The 19,902-nt window shown below is 34.1% G+C and overlaps 1 protein-coding gene across 1 annotated transcript in view; it reads left to right on the forward strand.

Annotated features, from left to right (window-relative positions):
* The first annotated feature begins 321 nt into the window (after positions 1-321).
* Positions 322-19,902, forward strand: part of LOC139898670 (cycloartenol Synthase-like) — a 34,897-nt gene continuing 15,316 nt past the window's right edge. The window contains exons 1-7 of the mRNA XM_071881429.1: positions 322-519; positions 1,244-1,312; positions 1,359-1,544; positions 7,153-7,242; positions 7,390-7,593; positions 7,712-7,796; positions 7,943-8,109. Of these exons, the coding sequence (XP_071737530.1) occupies positions 322-519; positions 1,244-1,312; positions 1,359-1,544; positions 7,153-7,242; positions 7,390-7,593; positions 7,712-7,796; positions 7,943-8,109 (999 nt within the window). The remainder of the gene's footprint in view (positions 520-1,243; positions 1,313-1,358; positions 1,545-7,152; positions 7,243-7,389; positions 7,594-7,711; positions 7,797-7,942; positions 8,110-19,902) is intronic.

Here is a 19,902-nt window from a genome sequence, read left to right on the forward strand (position 1 = left end):
GGTGTGATTCTTTTACATTACATTTATGCTTTATCTGATTACTATCCGTTTGCTTAATCTAATGATTAATGTATTCAGTTTCATTTCAATTTCCGCTTGGACCAATTTTCCAACCCGAACTGACCGTTTGAACCCGTTAAAATTTTTGACTTATTTGACCAATGACCTGTTTTGATTCAAAACCTTTTTTACCTATTATCCAACCTGTTTGAATTTGTGCATTATGTCTATTTTCTGTTTTAGTTGTGCATGTAACTGAATAGTTCTAGTTTTTTTACGATTATGAAACTGATATATCTAAAATTGATAGTGAAGTGAAGAATGTGGAAATTGAAGATCGCGGAGGGAGGCAACCCGTGGCTCCGGTCAAACAATGATCACGTTGGCCGACAATTTTGGGAGTTTGATTCAACGGCAGGGTCCCTTGATGAACTTGGTGATATCGAAAAACTTCGGCAAACGTTTCATGAAAATCGGTTTGAAAAGAAACATAGCTCAGATCTGCTTATGCGTAGTCAGGTACATTTTTAACATTATTTTTAACGCCATATATGTAATGTTGAGTTATTTTGATGATGGTGTGATTAACATTTCTTTTCTTGTCTAATTGTTGTACAAGGGTTTATCTGAAGCATATATACATCTATATGTATGTGCAATGTACATATTGTAAAACAAACCTAATTTGTGTATCACTTTCTTTGGTTCATAATGTTAGACGGATATTATGGTTATGTTAATTAGTTATGTTAATTATGGGCTATAGGTTATGTTGTCTATTGGGATTCCATATCATTTATGTTACCATGTTAAAAGGTATAATAGATAAAGGATAATTGATATATTATTGTCTTGCTCAACAAAGATACATTAGGCATATATATACAACGAATGCTGTACATCAAGAGACCATGGACATAAATGATATGGAATCCCAATAGACAACATAACCTATAGCCCATAATTAACATAACTAATTAACATAACCATAATATCCGTCTAACACATAAGTGTCACTTCCATGTTCTGTTTTATTTCTTTTGTTTGTTTTACATGAACTAGACCCTACGAACATAGACAGACACAAGTTGTGTATGTAGTACACGTTGTTCATAATTAGTGTTTGTTACATGTATGTGGTAATTGCGTTTTTATCTCAGGTTAGCAACAAAATCAGAGTTGTTCTGCATATCCTTAACTGCTAATGAGTGTTGTAATCCATTTTACGTTGTGTTAATGACAGAAAGAAATACAGAAATTGAATAGTTTTATTATTATAACTGAAGCTTTGCCTGTTGTTGCTTCTTCTAAGGTATCCTTTGACATCTGATTCTATTTGACATTCTAATTTTGACTAGTTTGCAAAGGAGAAAACGCTCCCTGTTTTTCCATCAAAAGTAAATATAAAAGATGTTGAAGATATTACAGAGGATAAAGTAAGAGATGTATTAAGAGGAGCAATTGGTTTCTATTCAACCCTCCAGGCAGATGATGGACATTGGCCAGGAGACTATGGAGGCCCTATGTTTTTGTTGCCTGGTTTGGTCAGTACTTAGTATCATCTTCCTTCCTTCAACGTGTTGTAGTTGTGTTTTTTTTTTACTGCAGTTTCTTCTTAAGTTAATAAATAAATAAAATGGAGTATATCCATTTGTATGAGTTACCATCACTACTAGAAAAGAGACTTTTTGTGAGAACACTTATTGGGAGGACACTTATGTTCTCACAAAAGGGTAGCTAAAGGACAAAAATGTGGGTCTGAGTTGAATTTCTAATTTGACTAACACTATTGTGAGGACAAGTCCTCACAATATATGTTATTTATTTTATTTTTGATTTTCTTTTTACAGTCAAAGAACAAAAAATAGAGAAACGTTGAATTTTTTTTGACCAGATGTATTGTGAGGACATGTTCTCACAATAAATAATTATTTTTATTTCAATAATTCTATTTTTATTAAAATGAATTATATTTAAATTTTCAGTTCCCTCTAAAATGAAATAAAAACCCGGGTAACTTATTGAGAGAACATGTCCTCACAATAGGTGATTAATTTTCTTTTTTTAAATAAATCAATTTATATTAAAGCAAATTATATTTAAATTTACAATTCCCTCCAATATAAACCAAAAACCCGGGCAACCTATTGCGAAGACTTGTCCTCACAATAGGTAATTAAATTCTATTTATTAAATAGTGTTTTTGTTAATACCAGCCTATTACGAGGACTTGTACGTATCTCTATACAGTAAACATAATATGTATGCACGATAAGCTTTTGGATCCTCCGATAAGCCTTAGGCTCGTCTGATAAGCCATACGCTCGTTTGATATGCCAATATGCCATACACTTGTCCGATAAGCCTTAAGCTCGTGCAATGTGCTGTAAGGTCGTCATATGTGCCTTAAGGTCGTCCGATGTGCTGTAAGGTCGTCAGATGTACCTTAAGGTCGCCCGATGAGCCTTAAGGTCTGCCGATGAGCCTTAAGCTCATCGGATGAGCCTAAAGGTCATCCGATGAGCCTTAAGGTCGTCCGATGAGCCTATAGGTCGTCTGATAAGCCCTAAGGTCATCCGATGAGCCTAAAGGTCGTCCGATAAGCCCCAAGGTCGTCCGATGAGCCTAAAGGTCGCCCGATGAGCCTTAAGATCGTCCGATAAACTATTGAATCCTTCGATAAGCCTTAGGCTTGTCCGATAAGCCTTAGTCTTGTATGATAAGCCTTAGGCTCGTACGATAAGCCATACATTCGTCTATTGAGCCATACGCTCGTTCGATGAGCCATAAGCTCGTCCGATGAGTCTTAAGGTCGTGTGAAGAGCCTTCAGGTCGTTCGATGAGCCTTAAGGTCTTCCTATGATTCTGCAGGTCGTTCGATGAGTCTTAAGGTCGCCCGATCAGCCTTAAGGTCATCCGATTAGCCTTAAGGTTGTCCGATGAGCCAATATGTCGTTCTATAAGCCTAAAAGTCTTTCAATAAGCCTAAAAGTCGCTCGATAAGCCTTAAGCTCGTACGATAAGCCTTAAGATCATTAGATAAGTGTTATGCTCTTCCGATAAATCATACATTCGTCTATGTGCCTTAAGGTCGTCCGATGTGCTGTAAGGTCGTCAGATGAGTCTTAAGGTCGCTCGATGAGCCTAAAGGTCATTCGATGAGCCTAAAGGTCGTCCGATGAGCCTAAAGGTCGTCCGAGGAGCTTTAAGATCGTCCGATAATCTATTGAATCCTTCGATAAGCCTTAGGCTCGTTCGATAAGCCTTAGTCTCGTCCGATAAGCCTTAGGTTCGTACGATAAGCAATACATTCGTCTATTGAGCCATACGCTCGTTCGATGAGCCATAAGCTCATCCGATGAGTCTTAAAGTCGTGTGAAGAGCCTTCAGGTCGTATGATGAGTCTTAAGGTCTTCCTATGATTCTGCAGGTCGTCCGATGAGTCTTAAGGTCGCCCGATCAGCGTTAAGGTTGTCCAATTAGCCTTAAGGTTGTTCGATGAGCCAATATGTCGTTCGATAAGTGTTAAGCTCGTCCGATAAACCATAACGTTTATCTGATAAGCCTTAAGATCGTTATATACCCATAAGATTTTGGCTCCTCCGATAAGCCTTAAGCTCGTCCAATTAGCCTTAGGCTCGTCCGATCAACCTTAGGCTCATACGATAAGCCTTACGCTCGTCCGATAAGCCATACGCTTGTCTGATATGCCATACACTCGTCCGATATGCCATACGCTTGTCAAATAAGCCTTAAGCTCGTCCGATGTGCCTTAATCTCTTCCCATGTGCCTTAAGCTTTTCTGATGTGCCTTAAGGTCGTCTGATGAGCCTACATGTCGTCCGATGAGCATAAAGGTTATCCGATAAACCTAAAGGTCGTCTGATAAGTCTAAAGGTCATTCGATAAGCCTCAAGCTCGTACGGTAATCCTTAAGCTCTTACGATAAGCCTTATGCTTGTCTGATAAGCTTAACGGCCGTAAGATAAAGCCTTAAGCTCATACGATAAGCCTTAATCTTGTATGAAGAGAATTTAGCTCGTACGATACCCATAAGCTCGTCCGATAAGCCTTAGGTCGTCCGTTAAGTCTTAATCCCGTTCGATAAGCATTAGTCTCATCTTATTAGCCTTAGGCTTGTCCGATAATTCATACGCTCGTTCGATAAGTCATACGCTCGTTCGATGAGCCATTCGCTCTTCCAAGGAGCCATACGCTCTTTCGAGGAGCCATACGCTCGTCCGAGGAGCCTTAAGGTCGTCTAATGAGCCTTAAGGTCATCTGATGAGCCTAAAGGTCGTCCAATGAGCCTATATGTCGTTCGATAAGCCTAAATCTCGTTCGATAAGCCTTAAGCTCATATGGTAACCCTTAAGGTCGTCCGATAAGCCTTAAGGTCGTCCGATAAGCCTAAAGGTTGTCCGATAATCCTTAAGCTCATCTGATAATCCTTAAGCTCGTACTATAATCTTTAAGCTCATTTGATATACCCTTAAGTCGTACGTTCATATATGGCATATAGTATGTATTTATATATTTAAATCTAAATAAAATAATTTAAATAGTTTGGATATATATGTTCATATAAAAAGTATGTATTTATAACTAAATCTAATTTAAATATAATTATTAGTATGTATTTATGTATAACTTAGAAATTAAAATTAATAAAATAAACATCTATTGTGAGGACTTGTTCTCACAAATAAAATACCTATTGTAAGAACTCGTCCTCCTAATAAATTACCCGGTCTTTTTCCGTTTTGGTGGGAGTGGAAAATTTTGAACCTAAGTAAGTAAATTAAAAAAACCCTTATTGTGAGGACGTGTCCTCACAATAGATGTCCTCACAATAGGTACCTAAATAAATACAGATCTGGATAGTTGCTTCATTTCTCACATGTACACCAAACATCCATCTTCGCCTACTATCGAAAAAAACACCCCAAAAGGTTCAATTCTTCACCAAATATCATGAATAAAAGCTTAATATTAAGCCTCTTTGTTCCGTTATCACTTATATCCGTTCCTATCGCGTTTTAAACCAAAGAAATTAAGGTAATCACTAACTTTTCATCTATTTTATTTAATTGGAGTTTTGGCTAAATCTTGTTAGTTTTTTCGTTAAACCAAATTATTTTTGTTGCTACATATGCGTAGATGACCATAATGTATTGTATAGAATTTATTTACTTGATTTCACATGAAATTGCAAGAATCATTTGGTTAGACTTTGTTAAATATTGTTTGAATTTGAATGCAAGTGAACTTATTTTCATTTATTAATATTGAATTTGTTATATGTTGGTTTATGTGGTCTACATAAAGTAGTGAAGTTTGTTGCAGCTTCATAACTTTATATATAGGCTGTGTAATACATGTGTTCCTACATGATATTTTGAATATATAAGGCATATTTCAATTTGTATTATGCAATTTCTATCAGTAGTCTAATTTTATATTTTTCACTTGTAACATATTACTTGGTTAATATTTCATATTCTTTTCTTTGAATTCTTGGTCAATACTGAACAGTGGTTATTGAGTATTAGTCTTTGTTGTTAAACTGCATTAGTTATGAAAATTTTTCCAAAAATTATTTGTTTAATGATAGTTTAATGATTATAAGAAGCTTAGCAACATTAAATTGTTAGGAACATGCTTGGACTAATTGTTGATTATTAAAAGTTGACTTTTACTATGACTTTTTGTTGAATTGTTGATTTTTGGCGATCAAAATTGTTAGGCTAAATGCAAATTGAACTTATGTTATGGATGCGGAGAATAGAACTCTTCAACCGAATACAAGTCATGGCTCATAGTCTTATGTCGAGACTAGATTTGAACGCGTAAGTCTTTTGTATCATTATGTCAATAATATGTAGTATAATATAGTTAACATTCCTTGTGTTTGTTAATATGTGTAAAAGGATCCACCCGTTGTGTATGTAAGGATGTAATTAGTAAGTACGTAACGGTAATATAAGTGTCGATTTGTTTGATAATATGATTATAAGAATCAACCCATTTGTTATTAACAATACATATTCATTTTATTTTTATTTTTATTTTTATTTTTATAGGATGAGAGCACAAGAGTGTTTTGCAACCTCATTGAGGGTTGGTGCGATCAACACTTGGGATACGAGACCATCCTTGTTGAATGTGGTGGCTCAATACATAAGTAATTCTTTTAACATAAAACACAAAATATTATAAAAGTTTCTTGATATATATGTGTGTGTGGGTGGGTGGGTGGGTGTGGGTGTGTGTGTGTTACTTATAGATATTTGTACATACGTAGGTAAAGTCATTGCTTGAGACAAACTCAAAACCGTCAAGAGAAGAAACTTGATAAATTGGCAAAGGCTTTGACGTTAATCACTCAGACGAGAACGATGGATAGAATGTTTGATTTATTGTTCGCAGGTTGATATTTTGTTATGAACTTGTAGTTCCAAATTAGAAGTTTTAAACTTGTTATTTTAACGTGTTAAACTATATATTGTATTGAATGGTATTCACTATATTTATTTGGTTGTTGATATCGATGTTGTTGATATTATTAATATTGTATTGTTGGTAATCTGAAAATAACATGAAATAGGAAAAACGACCCAGGAAACTGGGATGGAAGCTGCAAATATAGCAGTTTTTTCTGTATTTGCAGCTTACATATTGTGAGGACACGTCCTTGCAAAAGGCCTATTGCGAGGACATGCTTTCCATTTTAAAAATAATAATTAATTAAGCTATTGTGAGGACATGTCCCCACAAAAAGTCTTTTTAATTATTTAAAATCAATTAAAGTTTTATATATAAATATTATATGTTGTGAGGACATTGTCCTCGCAATAGGTCATTTATCGTTTATTTTTCATTTTTCTTTTAAATTGGTTATTGCGTGAACATCATCCTCGCAATAGATCTATTGCGTCGGGGCTATAGCGAGGACTCTATTGTGATAACATGTCCTCACAATAAATCTATTGTGAGGACTTTTGCACTTATTGTGAGGACATTTGTCCTCCCTAAAAGGTCAAATTCTTGTAGTGCATCTATCTATTAGAATATAATAGAGGGCCTTTTTGTTTTATATTTAGGTAAATAAATACTGACAGTACGTACACGTTAATAATTCTATTGTGTCAGGTTATTACTCTAACTATTACTGGGGCACTGAATGCTGTGTTATCCAAGGAACATAAATGGGAGATGTGCCGTTACCTCTACAATCATCAGGCATGCATCTGAAGCTTCTTAATTTTTCTTTGTTTTCATATATGGCAAACATATTCTCAACTTCATTGTAAAGGAGGGAGTTTTTGTTATCTTTCAAACATCATTGAAATTATTATTATATTTAACATTTTTTGTATGTATGTACAGAATATGGATGGTGGATGGGGCCTACACATCGAGGGTCATAGCACCATGTTTGGTAGTGTGTTGAACTATGTTACTTTAAGATTGCTTGGTGAAGGAGCTAATGATGGAGGAGGAGAAGGTGGTGCGATGGAGAAAGGGCGCAAGTGGATTTTGGACCATGGTGGTGCTACTTGCATAACATCCTGGGGAAAATTCTGGCTTTCAGTATTGCTTGCAACTTTCCCTTGATCTTTTTTTTTTATATATATGATTTTGTGTTACCTATTATTATATTATAATTATTATATATTAGGCTTATATGTTGCTAATATATATAAAACAGGTACTTGGTGTATTTGAGTGGTCTGGAAATAATCCATTGCCTCCTGAGATGTGGATCCTTCCATATTTTCTTCCGGTGCATCCAGGTGAGTGGCGCCTTTGTTTTATGCAATAATTATTTTTATTCAGTAAAGCAAACCTGCATCTAACCTCATTAGTTTGAGTTAGTTGCCTATAATTCACCTCATAGTAAAATGTTGAGCTATAGTTTGACCCGGACATTTGATTTCAGGTAGGATGTGGTGTCACTGTAGAATGGTGTACCTGCCTATGTCATATTTATATGGGAAGAGGTTTGTTGGACCAATCACATCCACGGTTATGGCGTTAAGAAAGGAGCTGTTTACTGTTTCTTATCATGATATAGATTGGAATATTGCACGAAACCTTTCTGCAAAGGTTTGTATACCTTGTGTTCCACTCCACTTATATGCTGCTCCCAATTTTATTTTATCTGATACATACATGGGTTTTTTTTTTTTTTTTTTTTTTTTTTGAATACATCAATATCTATCTGGTTCAGAATAACACATTCTACAGACTGATTTATGGACTTATGGCCTGGTTACTTGTTTTCAGGAAGATGTTTACTACCCACCACTACAAGAATTTGACCTTTTAGGGAGGACAAATGTCCTCACAATAAGTGCAAAAGTCCTCACAATAGATTTATTGTGAGGACATGTTATCACAATAGAGTCCTCGCTATAGCCCCGACGCAATAGATCTATTGCGAGGATGATGTTCACGCAATAACCAATTTAAAAGAAAAATGAAAAATAAACGATAAATGACCTATTGCGAGGACAATGTCCTCACAACATATAATATTTATATATAAAACTTTAATTGATTTTAAATAATTAAAAAGACTTTTTGTGGGGACATGTCCTCACAATAGCTTAATTAATTATTATTTTTAAAATGGAAAGCATGTCCTCGCAATAGGCCTTTTGCAAGGACGTGTCCTCACAATATGTAAGCTGCAAATACAGAAAAAACTGCTATATTTGCAGCTTCCATCCCAGTTTCCTGGGTCGTTTTTCCTATTTCATGTTATTTTCAGATTACCAACAATACAATATTAATAATATCAACAACATCGATATCAACAACCAAATAAATATAGTGAATACCATTCAATACAATATATAGTTTAACACGTTAAAATAACAAGTTTAAAACTTCTAATTTGGAACTACAAGTTCATAACAAAATATCAACCTGCGAACAATAAATCAAACATTCTATCCATCGTTCTCGTCTGAGTGATTAACGTCAAAGCCTTTGCCAATTTATCAAGTTTCTTCTCTTGACGGTTTTGAGTTTGTCTCAAGCAATGACTTTACCTACGTATGTACAAATATCTATAAGTAACACACACACACACCCACACCCACCCACCCACCCACACACACATATATATCAAGAAACTTTTATAATATTTTGTGTTTTATGTTAAAAGAATTACTTATGTATTGAGCCACCACATTCAACAAGGATGGTCTCGTATCCCAAGTGTTGATCGCACCAACCCTCAATGAGGTTGCAAAACACTCTTGTGCTCTCATCCTATAAAAATAAAAATAAAAATAAAAATAAAATGAATATGTATTGTTAATAACAAATGGGTTGATTCTTATAATCATATTATCAAACAAATCGACACTTATATTACCGTTACGTACTTACTAATTACATCCTTACATACACAACGGGTGGATCCTTTTACACATATTAACAAACACAAGGAATGTTAACTATATTATACTACATATTATTGACATAATGATACAAAAGACTTACGCGTTCAAATCTAGTCTCGACATAAGACTATGAGCCATGACTTGTATTCGGTTGAAGAGTTCTATTCTCCGCATCCATAACATAAGTTCAATTTGCATTTAGCCTAACAATTTTGATCGCCAAAAATCAACAATTCAACAAAAAGTCATAGTAAAAGTCAACTTTTAATAATCAACAATTAGTCCAAGCATGTTCCTAACAATTTAATGTTGCTAAGCTTCTTATAATCATTAAACTATCATTAAACAAATAATTTTTGGAAAAATTTTCATAACTAATGCAGTTTAACAACAAAGACTAATACTCAATAACCACTGTTCAGTATTGACCAAGAATTCAAAGAAAAGAATATGAAATATTAACCAAGTAATATGTTACAAGTGAAAAATATAAAATTAGACTACTGATAGAAATTGCATAATACAAATTGAAATATGCCTTATATATTCAAAATATCATGTAGGAACACATGTATTACACAGCCTATATATAAAGTTATGAAGCTGCAACAAACTTCACTACTTTATGTAGACCACATAAACCAACATATAACAAATTCAATATTAATAAATGAAAATAAGTTCACTTGCATTCAAATTCAAACAATATTTAACAAAGTCTAACCAAATGATTCTTGCAATTTCATGTGAAATCAAGTAAATAAATTCTATACAATACATTATGGTCATCTACGCATATGTAGCAACAAAAATAATTTGGTTTAACGAAAAAACTAACAAGATTTAGCCAAAACTCCAATTAAATAAAATAGATGAAAAGTTAGTGATTACCTTAATTTCTTTGGTTTAAAACGCGATAGGAACGGATATAAGTGATAACGGAACAAAGAGGCTTAATATTAAGCTTTTATTCATGATATTTGGTGAAGAATTGAACCTTTTGGGGTGTTTTTTTCGATAGTAGGCGAAGATGGATGTTTGGTGTACATGTGAGAAATGAAGCAACTATCCAGATCTGTGTTTATTTAGGTACCTATTGTGAGGACATCTATTGTGAGGACACGTCCTCACAATAAGGGTTTTTTTAATTTACTTACTTAGGTTCAAAATTTTCCACTCCCACCAAAACGGAAAAAGACCGGGTAATTTATTAGGAGGACGAGTTCTTACAATAGGTATTTTATTTGTGAGAACAAGTCCTCACAATAGATGTTTATTTTATTAATTTTAATTTCTAAGTTATACATAAATACATACTAATAATTATATTTAAATTAGATTTAGTTATAAATACATACTTTTTATATGAACATATATATCCAAACTATTTAAATTATTTTATTTAGATTTAAATATATAAATACATACTATATGCCATATATGAACGTACGACTTAAGGGTATATCAAATGAGCTTAAAGATTATAGTACGAGCTTAAGGATTATCAGATGAGCTTAAGGATTATCGGACAACCTTTAGGCTTATCGGACGACCTTAAGGCTTATCGGACGACCTTAAGGGTTACCATATGAGCTTAAGGCTTATCGAACGAGATTTAGGCTTATCGAACGACATATAGGCTCATTGGACGACCTTTAGGCTCATCAGATGACCTTAAGGCTCATTAGACGACCTTAAGGCTCCTCGGACGAGCGTATGGCTCCTCGAAAGAGCGTATGGCTCCTTGGAAGAGCGAATGGCTCATCGAACGAGCGTATGACTTATCGAACGAGCGTATGAATTATCGGACAAGCCTAAGGCTAATAAGATGAGACTAATGCTTATCGAACGGGATTAAGACTTAACGGACGACCTAAGGCTTATCGGACGAGCTTATGGGTATCGTACGAGCTAAATTCTCTTCATACAAGATTAAGGCTTATCGTATGAGCTTAAGGCTTTATCTTACGGCCGTTAAGATTATCAGACAAGCATAAGGCTTATCGTAAGAGCTTAAGGATTACCGTACGAGCTTGAGGCTTATCGAATGACCTTTAGACTTATCAGACGACCTTTAGGTTTATCGGATAACCTTTATGCTCATCGGACGACATGTAGGCTCATCAGACGACCTTAAGGCACATCAGAAAAGCTTAAGGCACATGGGAAGAGATTAAGGCACATCGGACGAGCTTAAGGCTTATTGGACAAGCGTATGGCATATCGGACGAGTGTATGGCATATCAGACAAGCGTATGGCTTATCGGACGAGCGTAAGGCTTATCGTATGAGCCTAAGGTTGATCGGACGAGCCTAAGGTTGATCGGACGAGCCTAAGGCTAATTGGACGAGCTTAAGGCTTATCGGAGGAGCCAAAATCTTATGGGTATATAACGATCTTAAGGCTTATCAGATAAACGTTATGGTTTATCGGACGAGCTTAACACTTATCGAACGACATATTGGCTCATCGAACAACCTTAAGGCTAATCGGACAACCTTAACGCTGATCGGGCGACCTTAAGACTCATCGGACGACCTGCAGAATCATAGGAAGACCTTAAGACTCATCATACGACCTGAAGGCTCTTCGCACGAGTTTAAGACTCATCGGATGAGCTTATGGCTCATTGATAATGCTAAAAACGAACATATATTTCATAGCATTATTCCTCAAGAAAGACAAGCTTTTAGTTGAAATTGTTCTATTTACAAGTGATATTCGTTTAAATAATAAAAGGTGAAGACAGAAGACAGATTCGACGATTTGAAGACGCAAACGACCAAAAAGCTCAAAAGAACAAAAGACAATCAAAAAGGTTCCAATTATTGATAAGAAACGTCTCGAAATCACAAGAGTACAAGATTCAAAACGTAAAGTACAAGATATTAAATTGTACGCGAGGACGTTCGAAAATCCGGAACCGGGACCAGAGTCAACTCTTAACGCTCGACGCAACCGACTAAAAATTACAAGTTAACTATGTATATAAATATAATATAATATATAATTAATTATATTAATTATATATATATTATATATATATTATTAAAACCGTCGGCAGCAAGAAACTCCAAGGGTGTGAGCTGTAAATATATCTCCGCGACTCGCGGAGTTTGAAGGGCATTTTGCCGCGAGTCGCGGAGCCCCAATTTTCAACTCTGGCTATAAAGCCAACCGAATTCTGATCAAATTTCATATCTTATTTCATCTCTCTCTCAATATATACGTAATATATATATATATATATATTTATATTTTAATTTTAATTTTAATTATAATTCTAATAATAAGGGTATGTTAGCGAATGTTGTAAGGGTGTAAGTCGAAATTCTGTCCGTGTAACGCTACGCTATTTTTAATCATTGTAAGTTATGTTCAACCTTTTTACATTAATGTCTCGTAGCTAAGTTATTATTATGCTTATTTAAAACGAAGTAATCATGATGTTGGGCTAATTACTAAAATTGGGTAATTGGGCTTTGTACCATAATTGGGGTTTGGACAAAAGAACGACACTTGTGGAAATTAGACTATGGGCTAATAATGTGCTTTATATTTGTTTAACTAAATGAAAGTTTGTTAATGTTAATATAAAGATTTACAATTGGGCGTCCCTATAAATTACCATATACACTCGATCGGACACGATGGGCGGGGTATTTATATGTACGAATAATCGTTCATTTAACCGGACACGGGAATGGATTAATAGCCACTAGAATAATTAAAACAGGGGTGAAATTACATTCAAGGGTAATTGGTGTAATTGTTAACAAAGTAGTAAAACCTTGGTTTACACGCAGTCGATAACCTGGTGTATTCATTAAACAAAGTATTAAAACCTTGTTACAATTCGAATCCCCAATTAGTTGGAATATTTATCTTCGGGTATAATAATAATTTGACAAGGACACTTGCAATTTATATTTATGACTGATGGACTGTTATGGACAAAAACCAGACGGACATATTAAATAATCCAGGACAAAGGACAATTAACCCATGGGCATAAAACTAAAATCAACACGTCAAACATCATGATTACGGAAGTTTAAATAAGCATAATTCTTTTATATCATATTTAATTTCCTTTATTTTATATTTAATTGCACTTCTAATTATCGCACTTTTATTTATTTTATTTTATCGCACTTTTAATTATCGTACTTTTTAATTATCGCAAGTTTATTTTATCGCACTTTTATTATTCGCAATTTCATTATCGTTATTTACTTTACGCTTTAATTTAAGTCTTGTATTTATTTTATATTTTACATTAGGTTTTAACTGCGACTAAAGTCTTAAAATCGACAAACCGGTCATTAAACGGTAAAAACCCCCCTTTATAATAATAATATTACTTATATATATATTTGTATTTTTATAAAAGTAAACTAATATAGCGTTAAGCTTTGTTTAAAGATTTCCCTGTGGAACGAACCGGACTTACTAAAAACTACACTACTGTACGATTAGGTACACTGCCTATAAGTGTTGTAGCAAGGTTTAAGTATATCCATTCTATAAATAATAAATATCTTGTGTAAAATTGTATCGTATTTAATAGTGTTTTCCTAGTAAAATAATAACTATTTTATATACACCTCGCTTCACATCAAGTATATTTTTGGCGCCGCTGCCGGGGAATCTATCTTAAACGCCGGAAGCACAACGCTAATATAAAAAAAAAAAAGATTTTTAGTTACTTTTATTAAAAAGTCGTTTTTGTAAAAATACGTTTTAAATATTCAAAAATATAAAAAGAAAAAACAAAAATATTAGTATTTTTAAGATTTTGTTAAATATTTAAGTTTTATAAGTTTCTTTATTTCTATTTTAGTTTATAAAAATTTAAATTTTATTAAACATCTTTTATTTATATAAAAAAAACAGAAAACATAAAAAAAATAAAAAAAAAAATAAAGAAAACGCGTAAAAACTCAACCCTGTCAGCTGAATTTCTGAACCCCGCGACTCGCGGGGTTTTCCTCATTAATCACCGCAACTCGCGGAGACCTTCTGACACACGGACAAAACCCTAATCAAGCATTGATTACGGGTTATTTTTAATTATTATTAATTATTAAACCTAATTATAATTATTATTATTATTATTTTTAGTTTTAGTTTTATTTTTACTTTTTATTTATTTATTTAGTATTAATTAAGTTTTTATTAAATTGTAAAATTAGTAGTTTAATTAAATAAATAATATAAAAATAATATTTTTATAAAAATTGTACTTTTTACAATTTTTTGTATATTTTTATATTTTGTACCTTTTTAATCGTTGTAGCGTAATATTTGTATTTTTTAGCTCATATTTAATTTTAAACTTAGTTTTTGCTATAGTTATTTTTACTCCTAGATTTTTAGGCTTTGCCGTAGAATTCCTTAAGTGCTTTTTCTTTAGACTAAGATTTAGGTGCTTTAGAATTTTGCGACGCCTTTTTAAGTTTTAGTTTCTTTTTAAGTTATTTCCATTTGGGATTTAGTTTTTCCTTGTAAGCTTTAATATTTTTAGACCTTTTACTATGTACCAATTATCATTCCAATTAGTAATTTCAATTTGCGATTATAATTTTAAGTTAGTTGTAGTAATAAGGTTAAATTAGTTAAGTATTTTTAAGTTTTTTCTTTTATTTTTCCGTCACCTTTTATTTTTCAATCATTTTTCTTTTTCGACCTTTTGCGACGAACTCTTTGTCTTTCTTATTTCTCGCCATTCTAGTTTTTAGGACTTAGAATTTTTTTTTTCTACTTCTTATCTAAATTTTCTTAAAATTACGAAAATTTATTTTAAGTGGTTAAATTGATAGACATCAAAATTTTCTGGTTCGTAGTAATAGTTGGATTTGTACGTGGACCGGGTTATTGGAGCCAAACAGTCCTCAATTATATTGAGACCAAACGAATCCTGCCCCTCTGCTGCATCTTTTGGCTATTCGAAACGTGGGCAAAATCAGAAAAGTCTATTGATTGGATAACTTATTATAAATTTTCTTTCCTTTTAAAAACTAATAGGATATTCAGTGAATGCACCGAGCAAGACGTTCATCACCTTTTGTACGTTCACCACCTGTAACTCGATCAAGACATCGTTTAACAAATATAACCGCCGTTGATTTTTCTTTAGAATCGTCATCCAGTAGACCAAGTACTTCAGTTCAAATTTCTGATAATCCATTTTTTGAACCCAACCTCACAATTGAGAATCCAGAGAATATTCAGGAACGGTTCGTAGATCCTGAACCATTAAACTTTCCTCCGGAACCACCAATCATTCAAACAGAGATTGTTGAGGAACGAACTATTAAATCAGAATCATCTAGTGATACCGAGTCAACAAATTCAATTATGGAGAATCTGGAACCTTTAAGTATGGAAGACCGAATGAGAGCTAAACGCACTGGCCAAGGTCACGCAATTACTCATCCAGACATTAATGCGCCAGATTATGAAATCAAAGGACAAATTTTACACATGGTGACTAATCAATGCCAGTTTAGTGGTGCGCCGAAGGAAGATCCAAATGAACATCTACGTACCTTTAATAGGATCTGCACACTATTTAAAATCCGAGAAGTGGAGGATGAACAGATATATCTCATGTTATTTCCCTGGACTTTAAAGGGAGAAGCCAAAGATTGGTTGGAATCGTTACCTGAAGGGGCGATCGATACATGGGACGTTTTAATTGACAAATTTCTTAAACAATTCTTTCCTGCATCTAAAGCCGTAAGACTTCAAGCAGAAATTGTTACGTTCACACAGAAACCAAATGAAACTCTATATGAGGCGTGGACAAGATATGGAAAGTTGTTAAGAGGATGTCCGCAACATGGTTTAGACACCTGTCAAATAGTACAAATATTCTACCAAGGATGCGACATCACTACAAGGAAAGACATAGATATAGCAGCTGGTGGTTCTATTATGAAGAAAACCGAAACTGATGCTTACAAAATTATTGATAACACTGCTTCCCACTCACATGAGTGGCACCAAGAAAAAGATATCATTAGATCATCTAAAGCAGCTAGAGCCGATTCTAGCCATGACTTAGATTCCATTTCGGCAAAGATAGATGCTTTCGAGAGACGAATGGAAAAGATGACTAAGGATATTCACTCAATACGAATTAGTTGTGAGCAGTGTGGAGGACCACATTTGACAAAAGATTGTCTCAGTATTGAATTAACAATGGAACAAAGAGAGAATATTTCATACATAAACCAAAGGCCTGGAAATAATTATCAGAATAATTATCAACCGCCAAGACCGATTTACAATCAAAACCAGAATTATAACCGAAATATTCCATACAACAACCAACAAGGTCCTAGCAATCAACAAGTATCCAATAATACTTACAATCAGCAAAGACCGAATTTTCAAAACAAACCACCACAACAAACCGATGATAAAAAGCCGAATTTAGAAGATATGATGACGAAGCTAGTTGAAACTCAAACGCAGTTTTTCACATCTCAAAAACAAACAAATGAACAAAATGCTCAAGCATTTAGAAATCAACAAGCTTCTATTCAAAATCTGGAACAAGAAGTAAGTAACCTAGCAAGGTTAATAGGTGAAAGAAAACCGGGAAGTCTACCAAGCGATACAAACGCTAACCCCCGGAATGAAACAGCTAAAGCTATTACCACAAGAAGTGGTACAACACTGAAATCACCTGAAATACCTGTAACTTCTGATGAAACTATTCCTACTCCACAAGAACCACAACCTGATCAAGATAAGGAAAAAGAACCGGTAGTTGAAAAGGTTAATGAAGATAACACAGTTAAGGATAAACCTTATGTTAAACCATACCAACCACCACTTCCTTATCCGAGTAAAATGAAGAAAGAAAAACTTGAAGCCGAGCAATCCAAATTCTTGGATATGTTTAAACAGATAAATGTAAATCTTCCTTTCATTGATGTGATTTCAGGAATGCCAAGGTATGCTAAATTCTTGAAAGATCTAATCACGAATAGAAAGAAAATGGAAGAACTCTCGGCTGTTACTATGAATGCAAATTGTTCAGCAGTGCTGTTGAATAAGATACCAGAAAAATTATCTGATCCAGGAAGTTTCACAATTCCATGTTTTCTGGGTAGTCTTAGTTCAATAGAAGCATTGGCAGACTTAGGTGCTAGTATAAATCTAATGCCGTATTCACTATACGCTAAACTAGACCTTGGAGAATTGAAACCAACCAGAATAAGCATACAACTAGCCGATAGATCAATAAAATATCCTAGAGGGATAATGGAGAACATGCTAGTTAAAGTTGGTACTTTAGTATTTCCAGTAGATTTTGTTGTTTTGGACATGGAAGAAGATTCTCAAGTTCCTCTCATATTAGGAAGACCATTCTTAAACACGGCTAAAGCAATGATAGACGTGTTCGGTAAGAAACTGACCCTAAGTATAGAGGATGAGAGTGTTACCTTTTCAGTTGATAGAGCAATGCAACAACCACAATCTGCAGATGATACATGTTATTATATTCAAACTATAGATGCACATGCAGAATTATTAGAAGAATTTCCAGAATTACAAGGAACAGGAGAATGTTCTTTAGGAGAAGGTAATGAACCAATTGATGAAGCTGAAATGTTAGCTACACTTATAGCTAATGGATATGAACCAACAACAGAAGAAATTCAAATGCTAAAAGAAGAAGACAGATATCGATATAAATCATCGATAGAAGAACCTCCGAAATTAGAGTTAAAGCCACTTCCAAACCATTTGGAATACGCTTATTTACATGGTGAATCTGAATTACCTGTAATAATATCGTCTTCTCTTACTGAAAATGAGAAATCACAACTCATTTCTGTGTTGAAAGCTCATAAACCAGCCATTGCATGGAAGATTCATGATATTAAAGGAATAAGTCCTTCGTATTGCACACATAAAATCCTTATGGAAGAAGGTCATAAAACGTATGTGCAACGCCAACGAAGACTAAATCCTAATATGCAAGATGTAGTTAAGAAAGAGATTATTAAACTGCTAGATGCAGGTTTAATTTACCCAATTTCTGATAGTCCATGGGTAAGCCCAGTTCAATGCGTGCCTAAGAAGGGTGGCATGACTGTCATTACAAATGAGAAAAATGAGCTTATTCCTACTAGGACTGTAACAGGATGGCGTGTATGTATTGATTATAGAAAATTAAATGACGCCACCAGAAAAGATCACTTTCCCTTACCTTTCATAGATCAAATGTTGGAAAGATTAGCCGGAAATAGTTACTATTGTTTTCTAGATGGATTTTCCGGATATTTTCAAATTCCAATAGCACCCGAAGATCAAGAGAAAACCACATTCACGTGCCCTTATGGTACTTTTGCTTACAAACGCATGCCATTTGGACTTTGTAACGCCCCTGCAACCTTTCAAAGGTGTATGATGGCGATTTTTCACGACATGATAGAAGAATGCATGGAAGTATTCATGGATGACTTTTCAGTCTTCGGTGATACATTTAAATCATGTCTAGTTAATCTGGAACGAATGCTAATTAGATGCGAAAAATCAAATCTAGTACTTAATTGGGAGAAATGCCATTTCATGGTTAAAGAAGGCATCGTTCTTGGACATAAAATTTCAAAAGAAGGAATTGAAGTGGATAGAGCTAAAGTAGATGTAATTGCTAAACTTCCACATCCCACCAATGTTAGAGGAATTAGGAGTTTTCTAGGGCATGCCGGTTTTTACCGACGTTTCATAAAAGATTTTTCTAAAATTGCCACTCCTATGAATAAACTCCTAGAAAAGGATGCGCCATTCATCTTTTCAGATGAGTGTATCAAATCTTTTAATATTCTTAAAGAAAAACTCACTAATGCACCAATCATGATAACACCAAATTGGAATCTACCATTTGAACTAATGTGCGATGCAAGTGATTTTGCAATGGGAGCCGTTTTAGGACAAAGGATTGAAAAACGATTTCAACCTATATATTATGCTAGTAAGACGTTACAAGGAGCACAAACGAACTATACAACTACTGAAAAAGAACTCCTTGCTATTGTCTTTGCTTTTGACAAATTTCGATCATATCTCGTTCTAGCAAAAACGGTGGTCTATACCGACCATTCTGCTCTTAGATACCTATTTTCAAAACAAGATGCTAAACCAAGATTAATCCGTTGGATCTTACTCTTACAAGAGTTTGATATTGAAATCCGAGATAAAAAAGGAGCAGAAAATCTCGCCGCTGATCATCTTTCTCGTCTTGAAAATCCTGAATTAGAAGTACTAAATGAATTAGCCATACAAGACAACTTTCCTGATGAATATCTATTGAAGATAGATTATAAAGAAATCCCATGGTTTGCAGACTATGCAAACTACTTAGTTTGTGGATTCCTTGAAAAAGGATTATCGTACCAAAGACGAAAGAAATTCTTCAGTGATATAAAACACTATTTCTGGGAAGATCCACATCTGTTTAAAAGT

Source organism: Rutidosis leptorrhynchoides, chromosome 1 (genome assembly GCF_046630445.1).
Source record: "Rutidosis leptorrhynchoides isolate AG116_Rl617_1_P2 chromosome 1, CSIRO_AGI_Rlap_v1, whole genome shotgun sequence".
In the NCBI taxonomy this organism is placed as follows: Eukaryota; Viridiplantae; Streptophyta; class Magnoliopsida; order Asterales; family Asteraceae; genus Rutidosis; species Rutidosis leptorrhynchoides.